General features: G+C 46.3%; 1 protein-coding gene across 1 annotated transcript; it reads left to right on the forward strand.

Annotated features, from left to right (window-relative positions):
• The first annotated feature begins 2,875 nt into the window (after positions 1-2,875).
• Positions 2,876-20,015, forward strand: Ankrd35 (ankyrin repeat domain 35). The gene is made up of 13 exons (XM_046425780.2): positions 2,876-3,007; positions 9,173-9,303; positions 10,080-10,168; positions 10,529-10,593; positions 12,081-12,138; positions 12,330-12,400; positions 12,720-12,826; positions 13,391-13,557; positions 14,108-14,145; positions 14,315-16,291; positions 17,879-17,968; positions 18,211-18,276; positions 19,179-20,015. Exons 1-13 carry the CDS (start codon positions 2,969-2,971, stop codon positions 19,239-19,241), a joined length of 2,961 nt encoding a protein of 986 aa, XP_046281736.1. The 5' UTR covers positions 2,876-2,968; the 3' UTR covers positions 19,242-20,015.
• Positions 20,016-20,323: the final 308 nt, after the last annotated feature.

Consider the following 20,323-nt stretch of genomic DNA (forward strand, 5'->3'; position numbering starts at 1 on the left):
ACCCCAGGTCTGCTATTTATTAGCTTCGGGCCTTAACCAAATTATAACTTCCTTCAGGCTAAGATAACAATAAAAGTCTGTGTAGTACAGTGGTTAGGAATGAAAACAGATTTGGATTTAAATCCAGGTTATACTGCTTAAAACCTGTTTGTCTTAGAACAGGTTTAACTTCTCTCCTTTAAATGTATTAGGGTTGTGAGATTGTTCAAGAAAAGTGAGCATATAGTAAGTGCTCAAAAATGGTAACTATAATTATAAAAATATTTTGTTATATATCGGGCACCATGGCTCTCTCTTGTAAACCCAATGACTCCAGAATCTGAGACAGGAGGATAGTAAGTTAAAAGGCAGCCTCCACAATTTAGCAAGACCCTGTCTCAATATTTTAAAAAATGTTTAAAAGGATTGAGGATGTAGCTCAGTGGTAAGACGTCTGTGGATTCAGTCCTCAGTGCTGAAAAAAAAGTTTCATTATAAAATAATCTATCCTGTGTTATGAGGATTTAGTAAGAAAGTACACTGAAGCACCAAGTGATACTCCTGTTCTGGTGATTCTTTCCCGGACCCTGAAGATTTGTTTCTTCTATGTGCTGTTATCTTCTTCCACTAAATCTTTTCTATGCCTCACCCCTTTCAAATGTTTCTGAGCCCTCAAAAGTGATCATTAACTGATTAGCCTAAGGTTCTAATAGTAGAAATCAAATCTATTCCAGGTATGGTGGTACATACTTGTAATCCTAGCAGTTTGGGAGACTGGTGCAGGAGGATCATGAGTTCAAAGCCAGCCTCAGCAATTTAGCGAGGCCCTAAGCAACTTAGTGAAGCCCTAAGCAACTTAGTGAAGCCCTGTCTCTAAACAAAATATTTAAACAGACTGGGAATGTGATTCTGTGGTTAAGTGCCCCTGAATTCAATCCCCAGGACCAAAAAAGAAAGAAATCAGATCTATTTTATTTCTTTATATGTCTAGGTGTCTTCTAGACTCCTCTTGAGACAGAGTTTTAGTATCCCCAAGAACATGTGCATTTAATGGCCTTATAGAGATCAGGTGGCCTAACTGGCCTTTTAGGGAGGGAAACCATCTGCATTTGTGGGTTATTTTGTAAGAGTATAGTCCATGATGACCCTCCCTTCACTTCTTTTTTTTAATATTTATTTTTTAGTTATACATGGACACAACATCTTTATTTTTATGTGGTGCTGAGGATTGAACCCAGTGCCTCACACAAGCTAAGTGAGCACTCTACCTCTGAGCCACAACCCCAGCCCCTCCCTGCACTTCTTATTGGCTCTAACTTGATCAACCTTCATGGAGTCTGGGACTGGAACTGAAGTCTACTTATGTTAACAGATTTCCTTACGTCTTAACCCCCCAGTGAGCCTCCGAAGGAAAGTAGATTTTTTTGAATATTGGTTCATCTAATCCTTTATCCTCAATATTTTATTCTTTATGATTAATAGAGTACTTTAGTATACCATTAAGTAGTAGGAGTATGTTACATACAAGAGGCATACTTTGTTGGACAATGTAGCAGGATTTTAAGGGAAAACTTAACTGAAAAAAAAAAAAAACAGAAACTTTATCTGGGACCTCACTGAATGTGAGAGGGGATTTTGGGGAGGATTAATTGCCAGCTGCAAAGTGAATTGTAGTAAATTAAAGCAGTTTGAGTTTGGGCTCTTTTGTAAAAGTAATGAGAGAAGACACTGAGGATGAAGAGACAGTCCTGCTTTGGAAGAGCTTTCAAACCACATTAAGAATTTTTCTCTTTGAGAGTCTGGTGGCATGCATTTGTAATCTAATCTCAGAGATATAGAAGGCTGAGGCAGGAAGATCACAAGTTCAGGGACAACCTTGGCAACTTAGACCCTGTCTCAAAATTAAGAGAGAAAGAAAGACAGTGGGAAGGGAGGGGGGATGTAGCTTGGTGGTAGAGGGCCCCTGGGTTCATTACCCAGACCACATACACACACATTTCCTTTGGCACTGTGGTGGGGATCAAACTCAGGGCCTCTGGCAAGCTCCACCACTGACTTATGTCCCCAGGTGTTCTTTAGGTTTTCACAGCGGGTTTGCTGGAGCCACATGAGGGAGTTAACAGAGCTGGGAAGACCAGGTGGTTGCGCCCGATTGATTGTTCAAGCAAGAATTACTGAAATCTGAATTTAAGGGTCGTGGAAATAGGGAAGATAATTGTTCCGGAAAGGGAATACTTAAAAAATAAAAAATTTCTTCTTATCCTTTCCTAATTCTGAAATTGAGCGTGATCCCCTTTCCCTCGGGTTTTGTCCCCAGGTGCAGTGGGCCACTTTATCCGTGCTCAGTCCTCTGCTTAGCACTACAACCTCCTCCTGTTTCAAACTGCTCTCTTTAAATCCTCTTTGGGGCTGGAGTTTGGGGGGGGAAGCGAAGCAGAATAACTGACAAAGGTCTTTGGATCTAATAAAGCGCCGTCACTAGGGTTAAAGCAGGCAGTAGGCAAGAGCCAAGGCCACCCAGAGAAGCCGGACCGAGCTCCGGCTGCAGTAGCGCGCGAACTCGGGGCGGGGCCGGGGCGGGGCTTGGGGCGGAGCCACATCCCGGAACGGAGGTGGGCGGGGCCCGAGGGGACTTTCAGCCGTTGTCCGCGGGGTTCCTTCTCGGATGGAGCAGGTCGGAGCGGGGGAGTGGGCGGGCTCAGACTGAGGGGAGGCTGGAGAGCCGGCCCCTGTCGCCGCCGAAGACTGCGGGCTTTCTCCCTCTGCAGGGGCGTGGGGCGGGGCCGGGGCGGGGCTGGCGACCCAGCCTCCCACTTCGGGCCTCCGATTGAGCGGGGCCGGGGCGGGGCCGGGGCGGGGCCTGAGGCGGGGCCCTCTCTGCTTTTTGACAGCTGTCTTTCGAGCAGCCGCAGCCGAGTCCGGTGGGTTTGGGAAACTGTGGCCCGGCTCTCCACTCGTCCCCGTCCCCTCTGTGGCCCTGGCCCCGGCCATGAAGCGCATCTTCTCCTGCTCCAGTTCACAAGTGGCGGTAGGTACCAAAAACGTGGGGAGTATGGGGCTGGGGTCCAAGCCCTGTGTTGACAGTAGTCCTGAATCCCATCTCCAGGCTTCATCGTCTTTCCTTATCTCTTCATCGGTCTTTCCAGAGAACCCCAAACCGCAATGCAGCCCACTAGCCTTGCTAACTTAACTTAGTGGAGGTCATTTATAACCTGTTCCCCAGCCTCCATCTTGCCTTCTTAACCTCTGCTGTACCCAAGGTTCTTTTCCTTAGCCCCTTTCTTGTCCTCCTAGCATCTACACCCCCAACTTCTGCAGTCCTGTCCCCTTCCCAAGTTCTACCTCTACTCTGTCTCTCGGTATCAAACCACCCACAAGTATCTGATCCGGTCCCTGCCCAGCCCTTGACTTCATTCAACCACCCTAATTCTTATCCAGGACTTTCACTGTCCATCCCTTCCCAGTTCTCATGTTCCTGCCCTGCCAGGTGGCCCGTCCGTAGTGTTTTCTGTCATCCCAACAAGCTGCATTTTCCCTAGCCCTTCTTCACAGTCTCCTCTCTCCTTGCCTTAATTCCACCCCATGCCACTTCCACTGCCATTTTCTTATTAGCACTACTGAACTTCAAACATCACTCCAAACCTCTTTCCAATTGGTGCTCCCACAACAGCAGCCTCTGTTCCCCCCCTTTTCCCATTTTGCCCAGTGGTCACCCAGTCCCACTTCTCCCTCTTTTGCCTGGACCACCTTCTGTCCGCTCACTTGTGAGTTAATCTTGCAGTCTAGCCAGCCTGGCAGGCACTGCCAGAGGACGCACAGTTGCCTGGCTGCTCCCCAAGGGACTGGGTGAGTTGCCTGCAGAATCCACCCTCTAGTTCACTGCAGTGTCTGGATATCAGACTGATTCTTGGGGTCAGTCAAAAGCTTTCTTCCCAGTTCTCTCTAGACTCTTCCTTTGTTCTGAACCCTCATCCAGTTGTTTAGGTCTTGTATTCCTTGTTTCCTTTGATTGAATTTGAGAAAGTGATGTTGAAAGGAGAGGAGAAGGGAGGAGGTTAGGGTGGATCATCATGAGAATCCACGACAGAAGTCATTCTGTGTTCCCCCAGAACAAAGCAGAAGGAAGAAGACTGCAGAAAGTAGTAGCTCAGAAGAGATCGCTAATGATCTCTTACAGAAAGACCCCCTATCTGGGGATGGACTTTCTTGTGGAGGTCGGGGTTATAAATCAGAAGTGAATTAGCCAGCTACTTGGAGTAATATTGCTTAGTTACCTTGATTTAGTGTTGTCGTTTAAAAGCAAATATGAGAAATGCTCAGTTAGCTCACTCTTTCTGCATGGGCAGACCACAGAATTCTGAAAGAAAGCTATGAGGCAAAAGTAGGAACTTTGTTGAGGCCTGTCCTTGTCCCATTTGCATTTGCTTCTCCACTAAGTTTCCACATACTGATAAACTAGTCAAAAGGTAGTTACCAAAAGAACTGCAGATATAGCTTAGTGGTAGAGTGCTTACTTATGAGAGGCCCTAGATTCAATCTCCAATACAAAAAAAAAAAAAAAAAGACATTTGCGATTATAGGCACCAGAAACTGAGGCTATCCAAACTCTGTCTTAACTCACAATGATTTTCTTATTCATGTAGACTCTTCCCTAGATACCAAAGTCCTCAACATCGCCCTTCCCTTTTCTGGTTTGTGGAGTTTGCTGTTTCTTTAGGAATGTGGAAACCCAGCATTCTTCCTGATTCTTCAATCCTTGGGCAGTGTCTCCTTTCCAAGGTGCTAGAATGAGTAATGGTCCAGAACTTGGGATTTAGAACCATTCCTTTTTTCCTTCTTGACTCTAGTTCTACAGAGGTTTGGCTGTGAGAAATGTCTAAACCATTCTAAACTCTTCTTAGTAAAACAAGATCTTGGTACAATGAAATCATGGGAGCTAAATTGGGGAATTTAGAACTATTTAACTGGAAGGAAAACTTTTTCCTTAGACTGGGATTGCAGAAAGCTTTGAAAATAGGTCAGTTTCAGCAGCATATTATTTCCTCACAAAGCTTCCACGTACTTCCCATAATTTCCTCCACTCCTCTGGGTAGCTAGCCATGCCAGACCTATTTATCAGAGAAATGATGTGACAATCTTCCTGGTCACTCCAAAAGCCTGGCTTTTCCAAGTCTTGCCTGAAGACTGCCCCTCCCTATCCCAACTTATACATACCACTGAATCCAGGGGCAGAGCCCTGTGTTCTTAGTCTGAGGTAAGTTCTGAAAAATATGTGATCATCTTTAAATTAATTTATATTATCCCCTATATAGGAAGCAAAACAAACAAGCAAAAATCCATCTCCTGTAGTCTCATTTTATTGTAGTCAAATAGAGGGTATCTTACATTTGAGCTTATTCTGCCTAGGTAGGAAGCAGACCAAGAAGTAAAACAGAGAATAACTTTAAACTTCTGATCCTGAATCAGAGTAGAGGAATTTCTGTTGCATTTAAATATTGAGAGGCAGGTCCTGATGCCTTACAGGCAGTCTTTCCATTTCCATTCACCTGTTCTGCAGCAGTAGCCACTCTCTTTCTCTTATACTACCTATTGGTGTGTTTCCATCCTGACAGGGTGCTTACAGGTTCACAGTCAGAGATAGGAGAGAGTACGATGACTCCTACAAAATTTCCCCTAATCTCAGATACAGAAACAACAAAGCTTTTCCTTGTTATTAGTCTACTGATTAATTTGGTGATTGTTCCCTTGGGGTTGATGATAATCCAGTGTTTCCTTTCCAAGATGCTAAGGTGAGCAATGGACTCATCCTTCTTTTGTCCTTTATTATTCCAGCTCTGCAGAGGTTTAGACATGAAGAATTTCCACCCATTTAAGACTCTTAGAATAATGAGATTTTAGAAAGTGAATTGAAACTCAGGATGTGGTTCAGTGGTAGATTGCTTGCCCAGCACCTATGAGGCGATCCTAGTACCCCCAGAAAAAAAGTCAGGTGAGTGTATTTAGCACTATCTAACTGGAAAGAAAGTGTCTACCTTGCTGGAAATACACCTTTATCATTTTTATCACCAGGGACAGTGTCACATGCCTGTAATCTCAGCAACTTGGAAGGCTGAGACAGGAGGATTCCAAGTTCAAGGCCAGCCTGGAGACCCTTTCTCCAAAAAAAAAAAAAAAAAAAAGAAAAAAGAAATTAAAAAAAAAACTAAAAACAAACAAAACCACCTTTACCATCTATACAGCCTGGCTGTTCTTTGGCTGATATAAGCAAGATGCCTTCCTCCTTTCCCCTAGCTGGAGAATTCTATGTCCAGCAAAGCTAGGAAGGATGAGGATTGGAATTAACTTTTATTGTCAACCTACTATGTGGCAGACACAGAGATAGAAGGTTTATATGTTTTTGTTTGACAGTACTGGGGTTTGAACAAAAGGGCAAATTTAGTTACATCCTCAGTCCTTTAATTTTTTTTTTTTTAAATTGTGAGCTGGGGGCAGTTGTACACATCTATAATCCCGATGACTCTGGAGGCTGAGGCAGGAGGATCTCAAGTTTAAGTTTAGCCTTAGCAATTTAGCAAGGCTCTAAGCAAACTTAGATCCTGTCTCAAAAAAAAAAAAAAAAATGGGGATGTAGCTTAGAGGTAAAGCCTCCCTGAGTTGTCCCATCCCCAATTTTGTTTTTTAAATTTTGAAACAGGCTAGCATCAAACTTGTGATCCTTTTGCCTCAGGAGTAGCTGTGATTACAGGCGTGTGTCAACACACCTGGAAAGGTGCTTTATATGTCATTCAATCATCAGAAAACTGAGGTTCAAAGAAGTTCTTATGTGCCTAACATTCACAAAGACAGAAAGTGTTAGAATCAAGACTTTAAACAGAGAACTTCAGGGGGAGGTCAGCTGATGTCAGCCCTGTGTGGTGAAGGCATGGACCAGTTCTCTGTTTTCCAGGCTTGTCCTGGTCCCCAAGGGGTACTGGAAAATGTATTCTTACATGAGAGTCTGTTAGTATGTGGAGAAGTCATTTTGCTTATTTTGTCGTTGGAGAATTGACCTGTTTGGAGACTTTTCTCCATAAAAGGAATAGCATATGAGGGTGGGTGGCTTGCCTTGGAGCTAGTCTGAGAAATAATTAAACTTCTCTGGAAACAAATTGAACCTTTTTCCATAGCTCAGTAGTAGTATGGTCTCGTGGTGAGAATAGGATTGGGCATTAGGTAGTCTGGGTTTTAATCCCAATTTTAGCCCTCTTTTGTGTGATCCTGGAAATTTATCTGACCTCATGGTGCTTTTGATTCTTCTTCTGTCAAAGAGATGAAATAAAAACAAATATCAGCCCTATTTTCCAGGAATATTGAGATACCCCTGGAAATTGAAATATCACTTGAAAGGACCATGAGGAGTTACGAGTGTTGTACAGGAGTATGACCTCTGAATTCATCTACCCTAGACAGTTTTATGGTTTGCACACTTAAATCTTTCCTGTTGTTGATTAACAATTTGCCCTGGCTATATAAACAATATTTGAAAATGTATTATTGGGCTTCCACAGACCTTATTTTTCTTTACCTCCTCCTGTTACCTCTTTCTTGTAGAGGTTGTACCTTATAAAATGCAATATGCTACCAATACTTTCTCACTACTTCCTGTTTTATTTTAAGGATGCCATACATTTATATGGCTCTCTACAGTTTACAAAGAGATTTTATATACTTTACCTTATTTAATACTCACAACATGATGAGGTAGTTATTATTTCCTACATTTTATAGACGAGGAAACAGGTTAGAGGTGTTTAATAGTTTGCTCTAGGTCACAAAGCCAAGAATGTAGCTGAACCAGATCCCAAACAGTCTGGCTGACAAGATATTCATTTGGGACCCTTTATAGCATATTCATCCCTTCTTCCTTTCCTTTCCTGTTTCTAGACCAAACAAGGCTTTCTGTGCTTTCAGTCTGAGGTGCTTTTACATAGTTTTTCCCTTTCACTCCCTGTGACACTTCAATTATTGTAATTACTCCTCCACCCGAAAAACTCAAGCTGGAATGGTAGAACAATGCGTGCTCAGGTGTGGCTGCTGCCCGGGACAGCTGCTCCCTGCCAGGGAGACTGGGAGGGTTCAAAGGGAGGAGGAGGGGAGTCTTCTGCCTCTTCCTCTTGCTGTCTCCTCAAAAATAGCTAAGGCCCTGTTTTTTCCTTTTGGTTATTATTTCCATGGAAGGGAAAGAGACTATCCAAAGTGCATAAATAGTTATGTTAGGAAAATAGAAACTCTTGTGATTTCCCTCCCAATTGGGGGGCCAATGGGTAGAGATAGTATTGTTAGTTTTTTGGACTCCTAGCTGTGATGTGATGCTAGGTGTCTTGATTTACTTCTCTAGCAACTAAGGACAAAATTCAGAATAGCAGGAAGAGGTGAGAGGCAGTGTGAGCCCAGTCATAAGTGGTCAAGTGGTTGCAGTTTTCTTCACCAAGACCTAGAGACCAAAAGGAAAAGGAATCATTGCTAGCATTGCTTTGAGGCTAGGCACCTAGCAACAATAATCATAGTGACTCTTACAGGTGTGGTGGGGCACACCTGTAATTCCAGCTACTCTGGAGGCTGAGGCAGGTGGTGCAAGTTCAAAGCCAGCCTAAGCAACTTAGAGAGACCTTGGCTCAAAATTAAAAAAAAAAAAAAAAAGGATTGGGGATATAGTTCAATGGTACAGATCCCTGGGTTCAATCCCAAGTACAGAAAGAAAATAATTGGGGGAAAAAAACTAAGAAGACACTTGAAATACGATATGTTCAGCACTCACAGATAATTTTTTTTTTTTATTTTTCAGTTTTTGGTGGACACAACATCCTTATTTTATTTTTATGTGGTGCTGAGGAACGAACCCAGCGCCCCACACATGCCAGGCCAGCGCATTACCACTTGAGCCACATCCCCAGCCCCACAGATAATTTTTAATTCAGTCAGTGGCCCAGTGACCTCTAGGTTCAGGGCTGGCAGTACTGCCAATACTTATTGGCAGCATATGAGTTGGTTAGTACTTAGTTGGCCCACCTAAGAACCAAATGGTCTAGGCCGAATGGTTGTGAAACAGTGAAAGGACTGTGGAGATTTTTCTTTTGCCTTAGTTGGCATAAAACTGTCTTTTTCCACAGCATCCCCATCCTCCATGTTCACACAATTTGTGGTTTTGGACCAGGTGGAGAGATGGAACCGTCGTGATCAGAAACTGCTGGAGGCGGTACAGAGTGGGGATGTGGGACGAGTGGCTGCCCTGGCCTCCAGGAAGTCCGCCCGACCCACCAAGCTAAACTCAAACGGCCAGTCCCCGTAAGTAAGTCCTCTTGATCCCACCCCTAGTACACGGTTCCTTTTGAAAGCCCCAAACCCTAATATGATGTAGGACCAGGAAATGCCTACAACTTCAAAGCCCTTTTTGTGGTCATAGTTAGTAAGCATATCAATAAACCTTTGGTATCAAATGCAGCACAAAGAGAGGGAAGAAGATATCACTCCTGAGCTCCATCCACCTCACAACCCACAGTGACAACACTGACTTGAGAAGGATACGAAGCTCATTAAACAAACAGAAAACTAATATGCTAAATAGGTGGTTTCTTCATTGCACAAGTAGGAGGGTGTGTATCCTTGGGAAATTAGGAATGAAGTGGTAGCCATGGGAGCCACAGGACCCGAGGGAGTGATTAGAATATGGGAAATGTCACCCCTTGTTGCTGCCTCAAATGGCTTCAAATGTCCAGCCTTCTGCTCTGCTCTGGCAGATTCTTTCTGTAACGCTTTGGTTTCCACTAAGGGTTCTGTGCTCAGAGAGGCCCGTCACTGTGAGTCCCCTGCATACCCCTGCAATAGCTTGAGATTCCTTGAGACCTATAGTTCTTAGTTCCAGCTTTGCCTCTAGCTTCCTGATTTTATGACTAAAGCCATATGGCCTTGTCTTTCTCAAGAAGTCAGGCTGGGGGAGCTTCCCTCTGTGCTTTTGGCATTGACTTGAGGTAGGAAGTGTAGCAAGCAGTGTTTTTTTAAGATTCTCCCCCTCTTCATCCCCTGGTCCTTTCATCCTGTGCCTTTGGCTTTGATTCTGGCAGGTTTCATCTGGCAGCCTCCAAAGGACTGACAGAGTGTCTGACTATACTTCTTGCAAATGGGGCTAACATCAACAGCAAGAATGAGGATGGTGAGTTAGACTGAGCACTTGACCATACTGCTGGCTTGTCCCTTTTATAGCAGCAGTGGGGGCCATTGCTGGTCCCTGCTGGAGGTTCCAACTGTAGACCCTTGCTTCTCTTCTCAGTGAGCCTTAGCCTGTATCCCTGCAGGCATCTCCCTCCCAGAAGCTGAGCACACCTTACCCCCATTCTCACCCTCATCGTAGGTACAGAGTGCTTGGGGAACAGGAATTTCTGGCCCCATGTGGCTGAGAGCTTCTCTCTCTAATCTCCCTCTGATTATCTGTGCGTCCCTTCCTTCCCTCCCTATGAGTCATCTGCATGTATGGGGCCACCCACCCTTCTTCTCTCCCTCTTTCTTTTTCCAGGAAGCACTGCCCTGCATTTGGCTACCATCTCTTGCCAGCCACAGTGTGTCAAGGTCCTGCTTCAGGTAAGAGCGATCTCTTAATACTACTCCTGTGAAGGGAAGAGATGGACCCAGAGCCTCCTAACTTTGTTTTGCAGTTACAAGAAATAGTTAGCTAAATTGACCTCCCTCAGCCCCAGTAAGAGAACTGATGATCATTTATCCACAAACTTTTATTTAATAGATACCAGCTTGATACTTCCCTTGAGGTGGTACAAGTTCAAAGCCAGCCTAGACTGCAGAAACTAATTGCTACAATGACAGGCAGGTGGAAGGAGGGCAGTCATGTTCAAATTAAGCCAAGGTCCTACTGTCTGTGTTTGAGGAGTTTATAATCCAGTTGTATAAAGAGAGATACACATGTGAAATGACATGCAAACAACTTATAAGTGAGTCCCTGCTGCAGTCCGGCTGCAGCAAAATAACCGGGGGGTGACGAACAACTTGTGTATGTTGATACAGCAGGAGAGGGAGCCGTTTATTGCAGGACAGGAGCAGTATTTATACATTCCACACAGCTTATCTAATTAGCATAAACTAGATACATCAGTCAACCAATCAGGAATCTCCACACTTAATGGCTCGCTTTTGTTACTTCTCAAACCACTCCCTCTGGCATTTTGCAGGCGCCATCCAGACTTGTTTACAGACTCTAACAAGTCCCCAAAGTGCAAAAGGCTCAACCATTGAGCATATGGCTGCTTTGCTTTTGTTCTTCTTAACTTGTTCCAAATCTCACAGTTATGATCCTTAAGTACCATCCATGAATATGAATTTGGGTGTCATTTTCCCTAGCATGTTTATTACCTAGCATCTAATTTTTCTTAGGCTCTGTATTCAGGAACTAGGGTTAAAATCCAAGGAATCTGCAAGGAATATACTGGGCTTGCCAGGCATGGTGATGCTCACCTGTAGTATCAGCAATTCAGGAGGCTGAGGCAGGAGGATTGCAAGTTTGAGGCCAGCTTCTGCATCTTAGTGAGATCATGTATCAGAATAAAATAAAAAGGGCTGGGGATGTAGATAAGTGGTAGAGCACCCTTGGGTTAAATCCCCAGCACTGCCGAAATAAATAAATAAGTAAATAAATGACTCGGGGGTGTATAGCTTAATGGTAGAGCACTTCTGAGTTTGAGCTCCAGTACCCCCCTGCCACAAACACACAAAAGGAATAGACTTGCCAAACATATATATAATACCAGTGACTGGGGGGGGGGGGCTAAGGCAGGAGAATCATAAGTTCAAAGCCAGCCTTAGCATCTTAGCGAGGCCCTATCTCAAAATAAAAAAAGAAAAAGGGCTGAGGATGTGGCTCAGTGGTTATGTGCCCCTGGGTTCAATTCCTGGTATCAAAAAAAAAAAAAAAAAAAAAAAAAAAAAAAAGAATACACTGAGCTTGACTAATAGTTGCCTTCCCCATATTAAGATAGAAGTTGGTGGCCCAGTAGAGGGTGTGGGATGAGGATGTTAACACCAAGCTCCATGCTGCTTCCCTTTGTGGCTATTTGCAGCATGGTGCTAACGAAGATGCTGTGGATGCAGAAAACCGTAGTCCCTTACACTGGGCAGGTGTGTGCTGGGGAACTGGTGGGAACAGGGTTGCAGGAACTGTAGGGCGGGAAAGGGGAGGAGAGGGTGACATTTGGTGGGAAGGGCAGCCAGGGCCAACTGCTGGAATGGTCGGAGGGAAAGTAGGGTCATGTTTTATGCAGATGTCCTTCATATTCACCTTAACCCAATCATCCCTCCACCTTCCGCAGCCTCCTCTGGCTGTGCCTCAAGTGTGCTTCTGCTGTGTGACCATGAAGCCTTCCTGGATGTGTTGGATAACGTAAGTATTAGGTGGCAGGTGGGTAATGTTCTGCCTGGGAGACTGCTTTTCTTTCTGAGCTGGATTGGTTACATTCCATGACCCATATTGTACACTACTACTCTGCTACATTCTTTCTCCTTCTATTTCTCCTCCTCTTCCTCACAGAGAAGTTAAAGCCTTATCTTTTGGAGGGTTTTTAACTCTTTGAAAGCCGGTATTTAGCCCTGAGACCTGGACTTTTTCCTGAAGGGGTGGGAGAGAGGGCCATTGGGAGGATTGTGTGGAGCCCATGACTCTTCCTGGCTCCTTATAAACCCCCTTCCCACCATCTGTGCAGGATGGACGTACACCCCTGATGATTGCATCGCTGGGTGGTCACGCAGCTATCTGCTCACAGCTGCTGCAGAGAGGTGCCCGAGTTAATGTCACAGACAAGGATGACAAGTGAGCCTTCCCCAGCTTCTCATGCCAATTTCTAGACCCTGAATCTAGAAAGGAGTCAATGGGCATAGTGTGTGTGAGTATGTGTGTGTGTATCCATCTGTGTTATAGAAGAAGAGGGCAGTGTGCTCTCTGTCCTTGGGAATCTCCTTCCCTAGTGATGGTTTAGAAGAGCTCTGCCTGCTTCCATGACCATCTTCCTCGCATAAATGATCCCAGAACTGGAATGGATGCCTCTGGAGCTATTGGTTTAATGTACTGCTTCTCAAGCTATCTTCTGAAAAATGTGATCCTTTTTTCCAATAAAAATTTTATCCAGAACCTTTATACTATATAAAACAGCTAAAAATGGAGCCCTTTGAATTGACCCCTTGCTTTCTGATGCTGTAGCTCCTAGAAATGACATTTTAAAAGTTCTGACCTTACCCAATGCTTCGTCATTGGCTAAGGTTGGTATCTTGTTCTTACCCGACTGAGTGATAGCTCACCCTGTGAGTGGGATTTCTGGAACCAGGACTCCTGGATTCCACAGAGAAAGCCTATGCTCAGATTCCTCTTCACCTACAGATCTGCTCTGATCCTGGCCTGTGAGAAGGGCAGTGCTGAGGTGGCTGAACTGCTCCTGAGCCATGGAGCAGATGCAGGGGCAGTGGACAGAACGGGGCATGATGCTCTGCATTATGCTCTGCACACTCAGAACAAGGCACTGTGGGGGCTGCTGCGCCGGCAGGGAGGTAAAAGCCCTTTTGTGATTTCAAGATTCTGCTCAATAGCCAAAGAATCAAAGAAACTTCTTGGTATCTCATTTGTTCCCATGGAAGTAATCCATCTGAAAAACAATTGCCACTTTGAGAGTTTACTTATTTATTGCTACTACTATGAGATAACCCCATATTCCTAAAAGCACAATCATAAATTCCTTAATACAGGAATTGTACATTCATTGGTATGATTTGCTGATCAATATCCCTCTTTCCTACTAGACTGTCAACCCCTCTATTTTCCTCATCATTGAGGTCCTACTGCCTATAACAGTTCCTGGCAGAGTGGTCAATAAATAAATGAGTGAACAAAATGAATGAGTGGCTCTATCTCTGGGATCAGAAACTAAAGTTACTGATAGTTAGGGACCTGTTGAACCAGGTAGCTCCTGGCACTGGGAAGACCTGTGTTAAGGGTCATCACACTGCAGGGCGGCTCATTTCGGAGAAAGTCTGAGATAATGTGTGGGTTAGCAGCCTACAGCTCTCTTGTCTCTCATTTGCCCCATGTCTTTTCTTATAGGTCAGGGGCTGGTTCTACACCCAGATCTTGCCTCCCAGGTAAGACCCTACATGTCCTCCCTTTGGCTTCTGACCCACCCCAGGTCATCCCACTGGGACCCTCTCCTAAATGTCCTTGGGCATCAAGACAAGATGTTCTAGGAGAAGAAAGCCCTCCCGGGCTGGGTGAGCTGCTTGGCTTCACTTCACTGTTCTATTTTTGACCTAGGCCTCTCCATCTGAGCCCCAGGTGGGTTCTCCACCTAAGAGCTCATGGAGAGCAGAGCCTGAGGAGGAACAGGAGGAAGAGGAGGATGAAGACCCGTGCTTAGAAGAATGGATATGGAAATATGAAGAGGAGCGGAGGAAAGTTTCTCAGTTGGAGCAGGAGCTGGTGAGAAAGACAGAAGAGTGCAAGGCTCAAGCAGCAGCCTACTTGGGCCTGGAGAACCAGATTAGAGAGCAGGTGCAGGAGTTAGGCTTCCTCTCCCAAGAGCTTGGAGTTTCAGGAGGACAGAGCGCTACTGTCTGGCCCGGAGGAGGGGATGGTATGGAGCAGGGCCGTCCCCTGGACTTGCTGGCTGAGTGTATACAAGAGTTAAAGCAGCAGCAGGCAGCAGCCACAGCAAACCCATTGGCTCCCAAAAGGGTTGAAGAGTCAACCCCAGAAGAGATCCAGAATGAAGTCCATGGAAGGTCTCAACCAGAACAGGGGTCAGCCCGGAGCCCAGTGTCTGAGGTCATTGGGAAAGCCACAGGACAGCAACTGACCACCAGTCAGGGACAGATCCTTGGCCCTGACCACACTGACCAGCTCTGTGCTGGCCAGAGAGAGAGACTCCAGGCCCCAGGGGTTGAACCAGTGGGTACTGCAGCCATGAACCAACTCCTGCTCCAACTAAGGGAGGAGCTGGCTGCAGTGTGGCGGGAAAAGGACGCAGCCCGGGGGGCTTTGTCAAGGCCCGTTCTGGAGGGAGCCCTGGGAGCCCCCCGCGCCGAGGAGGCTGCAGCAGCTGCTTGGGAGAAAATGGAGGCGCGGCTGGAGAGGGTGCTGGTCAGGCTAGACCGAGCCAAGGCAGGACTAGAGGTGAGACCTGAGGGCCCTGCCCAGGAGGACAGAACGGGTGTCCCAAAGGCAGACCCAGCGTGCATCACAGAGCACCACGAGGAGACGAAGGCTCCCGGGGCCCGCAGAGAGCCTCCGGGGGACTCTGGAGGAGAGCAGGCCCCAGGAGGCGGCCTGGCAAAGGCGCAGTTGGAGAAGGAGGTGTCGGCCCTGAGACTGAGCAACAGCAGCCTGCTGGAGGAGCTGGGGGAGCTGGGACGCGAGCGGCAGCGACTGCAGGGCGAGCTGCAGTCCCTGAGTCAGCGGCTGCAGCGGGAGTTTATGCCTAAGCCCGAGGCGCAGGTCCAGCTGCAGCAGCTGCGGCGGAGTGTAGGGCTGCTGATGGATGAACTGGCCCTGGAGAAGGAGGCCACGGAGAAGCTGCGCAAGCACCTGGCCTCCCAGAGCAGCGGCCTCCGAGGTCTGTGGGACTGCCTGCCCCCGGACCTGGTGGGCCAGGGGAGGGCCCGGACCAGAGGCTCGGAGCCCTTGGAGGAGCTGCGGGTCTGCGTCGGCACCCTGGCGGAGAGGCACCGCCAGGCCCAGCACAAGCTGGCTCGGCTGGAGGCAGAAAACCAGCAGCTGCGGGGATCCCTGACCCCCAGTAGAGAGCTGGGCGCCCTCTCCGAGGTCCCAGTGTCCCCCCAAGTGGCCGCTCTGGAGCAGGATTTGGGGAAGTTGGAGGAGGAACTCAGGGCGGTTCAGGCCACGATGAGCGGGAAGAGCCAGGAGATAGGGAAGCTGAGGCAGCTGCTGTACCAAGCCACCGAGGAGGTGGCTGAGCTGCGGGCCCGGGAGGCGGCCAGCCTGCGGCAGCACGAGAAGACGCGGGCTTCGCTGGCGGCCCAGGCCCAGGCTTGGGGCCAGGAGCTGAAGGCTGTCCTGGAGAAGTATAACACAGCCTGCCGCGAGATGGGGCGCCTGCGCGAGGCCGCGGCGGGGGAACGTCTGCGGAGCCAGGACCTGGCGGCTCGGGCCTCTGAGCAGGAGCGCCAGGCCAGCGAGGCGCGCGCGCGCGCAGAGCAGCTGGAGAAAGCAGCCGAGCAGCTGAAAGAGAAGGTGGAGCATCTCACTGGGGCTTGCCGGGACCAGGAGGCCAAGGTGAGCAGCTGGGCACCAGAGCGCACCGTGGAAAGTTCCCGTGAGTTCGGGGCTTTGCTAACCTGAATCCAGATTAAAGCCTTTGGTCAGGCTGAAGCCCCAACATAGCGCTGATCCTTTGCATGGTCCACACGATGCTTTCCCGGGACTAAGTGGGTTGGAGTTGAAATTGGAGGTGAGGAAAGGTAGATACAGAAGACAGAAGTGGGTTAGGTACTCGAATTCAGGACTCAGGGTTCTGAAACAGTGTGCAGTCTCGCGGATGATTTGCATTTTGACTTAAATGGTGTATTAACTTGGGAAGAAGCCTTATAGTTTAATGGCTTGCTGAGGTTTTCCTCAGCTCTGTTCTTCCCTCCCACTTCAAAATGGTTTCTTTCACAAATTGGGTTGCAGTGGTACATTCCTGTAATCCCAGCGACCTGGGAGGCTGAGTCCGGAGGAGGATTGCAAGTCCCCCCCTCCCCACCCACCCGCCCACCCAGCATCAATTTAGTGAGACTCTGTTTCAAAATAAAATATAAAAAGGACTGGGGAGGGCCGGGGTTGTACTCAGTGGTAAAGCTCTTGCCTACCATGTGAATGGCACTGGGTTTGATTCTTAGCACCACGTATCAAGGTCCATTGGCAACTGAAAAAAAAAGGACCGGGGAACCAGGCACGATGGAGGCCTGTGATCCCAATGGCTGGGAGTTTGAGAATGGAGGATCTGGAGTTCAAAGCCAGCCTCAGCAAAAACAAGGCCTAAGCAACTCAGTGAGACCCTGACTCTAAATAAAATACAAAATAGGGCTGGGGACATGGTTCAATGGTAGTTAAGACTCTCTAGACTGAGATTGTCTGGATTGAATTCCAGTTTCAAAACTCAGGCTGGGGTTGTAGATCAGTGGTAGAGCACTTGCCTAGCATGAACAAGGCCCTGAGTTCAACCCCTAGAACAGCAAACAAACAAAAAACTCTTCTTATCGTTATCTGATCTTAGGCAGATTATTTAACATCTCTAAGCCCCAGTGTTCTCCTCTACAAAATGAGCTTCATAATAGTGTAATTGTGAGGAGTACATTAAATAAAGTATTTATCTAAAATGCTCAGAATAATTTTTGGCAAGTACTCAATAAAGAGTAGTTATTACTATTCCTACTATCACCATGCCTATTACTGCTGGTTACTATTAACTGCATTTGTGTCTCTACCTCCTGAGACACAAAGGACTCATCTTCATTTTCATCAAGTGTCAATAGCCAAAGTGGGTTAGGATCCAGTACTGAGTTAAGAACATGAACTATGGAATCAAAGAGATATTGATGCGAATCATGATTTTATCACTTAGTAGCTGTATGATTTTGACAAATTACTAAACTCAACCTCCTTATCTACAAAATGTAGATAATAATATTTACCTCTGAAGTATCATTCTTTTCAGAAGAAAGGCTGTATTGGGCATAAATGAGACAATGTGTGTAAAAGTATCTGGCATATATTAAATAGCCAGTAAAAGGAGGTGATCTTTTCCTCGGTGGCATTTGGGGTAGGAGGAGAGGAATGAATTGGTCCTTACTGGTTCCCTTTCTTTCCTTTTGGCCTCAGATCAAGGAGTTGTTGAAGAAGTTGGAGCAGCTTTCAGAGGAGGTTCTTGCAGTTCGGGGTGAAAATACTCGCCTTGCCTTACAGTTGCAGGTATGTTTTGACCCTCAGGAAAATGGATATTGCTAGAGAAGAGGGTGGACAGTGGAAGTGATGGGTATGTGGGAGACACTCTGAGAGGTGCAGAGGCCTAGCCAGGCAGTGGTCCAGACTGAGCTAGCGATGGGCCAAGGGAGCTAACCTAGTAAAGCTGACCATTTTCCTTTATTGTTCCTTAGGCTTGGGTGAGTGTTGAGAGGGTGGGCACATGACTTCCCATTGATACTCATTTCCAGGATTCCCAGAAAAACCATGAAGAGGTCATCTCCACCTACAGGAATCATCTGCTGAATGCTGCTCGGGTGAGCATGGTAGAGTTTTGAGGGAGGCAGACACAAAGCTGGTAGGGAATGTTGCATTTGAGGTCTCTTCTCGTTCCTGTACAGTTTTGCTGTTTCTCAGAGAGCTGGATCCATTGCCAGATCTCTGGATCTCATTAGGCAGATCAATAAAGGTTGTATGTGGGGCTGGGATTGTGGCTCAGTGATGGAGTACTTGCCTGGCATGTGTGAGGCTCTGGGTTAGATCCTTAGCACCATATAAAAATCAATAAATAAGATAAAGGTATTGTGCCCATCTACAACTAAATTTTTTTAAAGAGATTGTTCATGAATGTGAAAAGAAAAGAGAGGTATTTGTGTCTCATTTTTTTTAAAAGTTTTTAAACAGATACAACATTTTTTTATACCTTTCTTTTGTTTACCCATTTTTATGTGGTGCTGAGGATCAAACCCAGTGCCTCACACATGCCAGGAAAGTCATCTACCACTGAGCCACCACCCCAGCCCCTGCAACCCCTTTTCAATTGCCTGATCCATTGTAGAGCCTTTTCCTGTCCCTGATACCACTATTCAGTTTCCTCCTGAGGCTACTTAGCCCTAATTAAGTACGAAAAGCTAGGTGGCTTGTTCCTTTATGAGGAATGATAACTATGAAGAGTGGAACACTGTAGAATGTGTAGCAGGTGCTTTGCTTCACAATCATAGTTGTAACCCTCACAGCAATCCTGAAAATAGACATCAGTTATCTTCCCACGAAGGCAGGAGACAACTATGGAAAAGTTGACTGCTTAAAAGATAAAGTTATAAGTGAAGATAACCAGTAAATGGCATTCCACTGTACACAGATTCCACAGAACCCCTCCTTTACCTGTGTCTCTGATTTCTGTTCTCCATCTCCATTGTGTCTTTCCTGCTACCTACAGGGCTACATGGAACAGGATGTGTACACTATCCTACTTCGAATCCTCAGCATTCAGGAGGAGTGAGGCAGCCTTGTTATGTGCCCTCAGAGAGAATGGGATTTCTTTGTTGTGAGTTGTGGATTGAGGATGAAGAGGGATGTAGCTTGGGAAAAATGAACTGGGAAAGGAGGCTTATGGAAAGGAATTGGTGAGTCTCCTTTTACCCCTGTGGTGACTGACACTGCAGAGTTCTATGAAGCATAGAGCATTTGAGTTAAGGACACTTGAGAAGACAGTGTGGGAAATCACTGGATGGAGTCAGGAATCTGAGCAGGTGGAGTGTGGGGCAGACTTATGAAATGGAGATGGAAAAGAGAACTTGGGTGACTCTCCTAAGGTCTGGGGTATGGAGATGCCAGTGAAAGACCAATAGTGGAACAGTGGCGTCAAGTTTAGGGCAGGACTCTACAAATTCCAGAATTTCTCCTTCATTCAAAGAACAGTTATTCCCTTATCTTCTCCCCACCTCTATGAAGGTGACTTTCTCCTTCAGTCCAGAAAGATAAGGGTTCCCTTTAGCATGTTGACATGGGGAGGAGGAGACGAGGACATGGAGGTGTGTGTATTTCATTCTTGAATTTCTTCTTTCAGGGAATAAGAGCATCCTTTGTTTACAGAGACTCTATCAAGCTGTGGTGGGGGGGGGGGTTGGCCATTAGGAGTGGTGCAGGTGGGGCTTCTCCTGACGAATGGACCCCCAGACCTGAAAATATGCATCCTGGAATCAGCAAGGATGAGACAAGAGGTGTGGGTGGAAACCAGGGGTATCTATGGAAAATAAAGCAGGAGGCAGGATGATGCTGGGTGTCATTGTTTTTTTTTTTTTTTCCTGTCTAAAGGGGTGGGGGATGAAATCTTGTTCATTCCTTTGTCCTTTAAAAACAAGTTTTAAAAGCAGACTTTATATTTAGAGCATTTTTAGGTTCATGGCAAAACTGAACAGAATGTACAGAGATTTCCTATATGTACCCTGTCTCACATGTATATAGAGTCTATGTACATTGTCAATATCCCTTACTAAAGTGGCATATTTTTTATAAGTAATGAGCCTACACTGACACATTATAAGCCAGAATCCATCAGAGGTAATACATTAGGATTCACTT

Source organism: Marmota monax, unplaced genomic scaffold (genome assembly GCF_021218885.2).
Source record: "Marmota monax isolate L192 unplaced genomic scaffold, Marmota_monax_Labrador192_F-V1.1 WCK01_AAM20220418_F8-fsc00320, whole genome shotgun sequence".
In the NCBI taxonomy this organism is placed as follows: Eukaryota; Metazoa; Chordata; class Mammalia; order Rodentia; family Sciuridae; genus Marmota; species Marmota monax.

Bases quoted from the DNA above. Each gene is read 5' to 3' on its own strand.
- Ankrd35 (XM_046425780.2), top strand. From the start codon at position 2,969: ATGAAGCGCATCTTCTCCTGCTCCAGTTCACAAGTGGCG. The intron at 10,169-10,528 runs GTGAGTTAGACT...TTCTTTTTCCAG, and splicing joins CAACAGCAAGAATGAGGATG to GAAGCACTGCCCTGCATTTG. The intron at 12,401-12,719 runs GTAAGTATTAGG...CCATCTGTGCAG, and splicing joins TCCTGGATGTGTTGGATAAC to GATGGACGTACACCCCTGAT.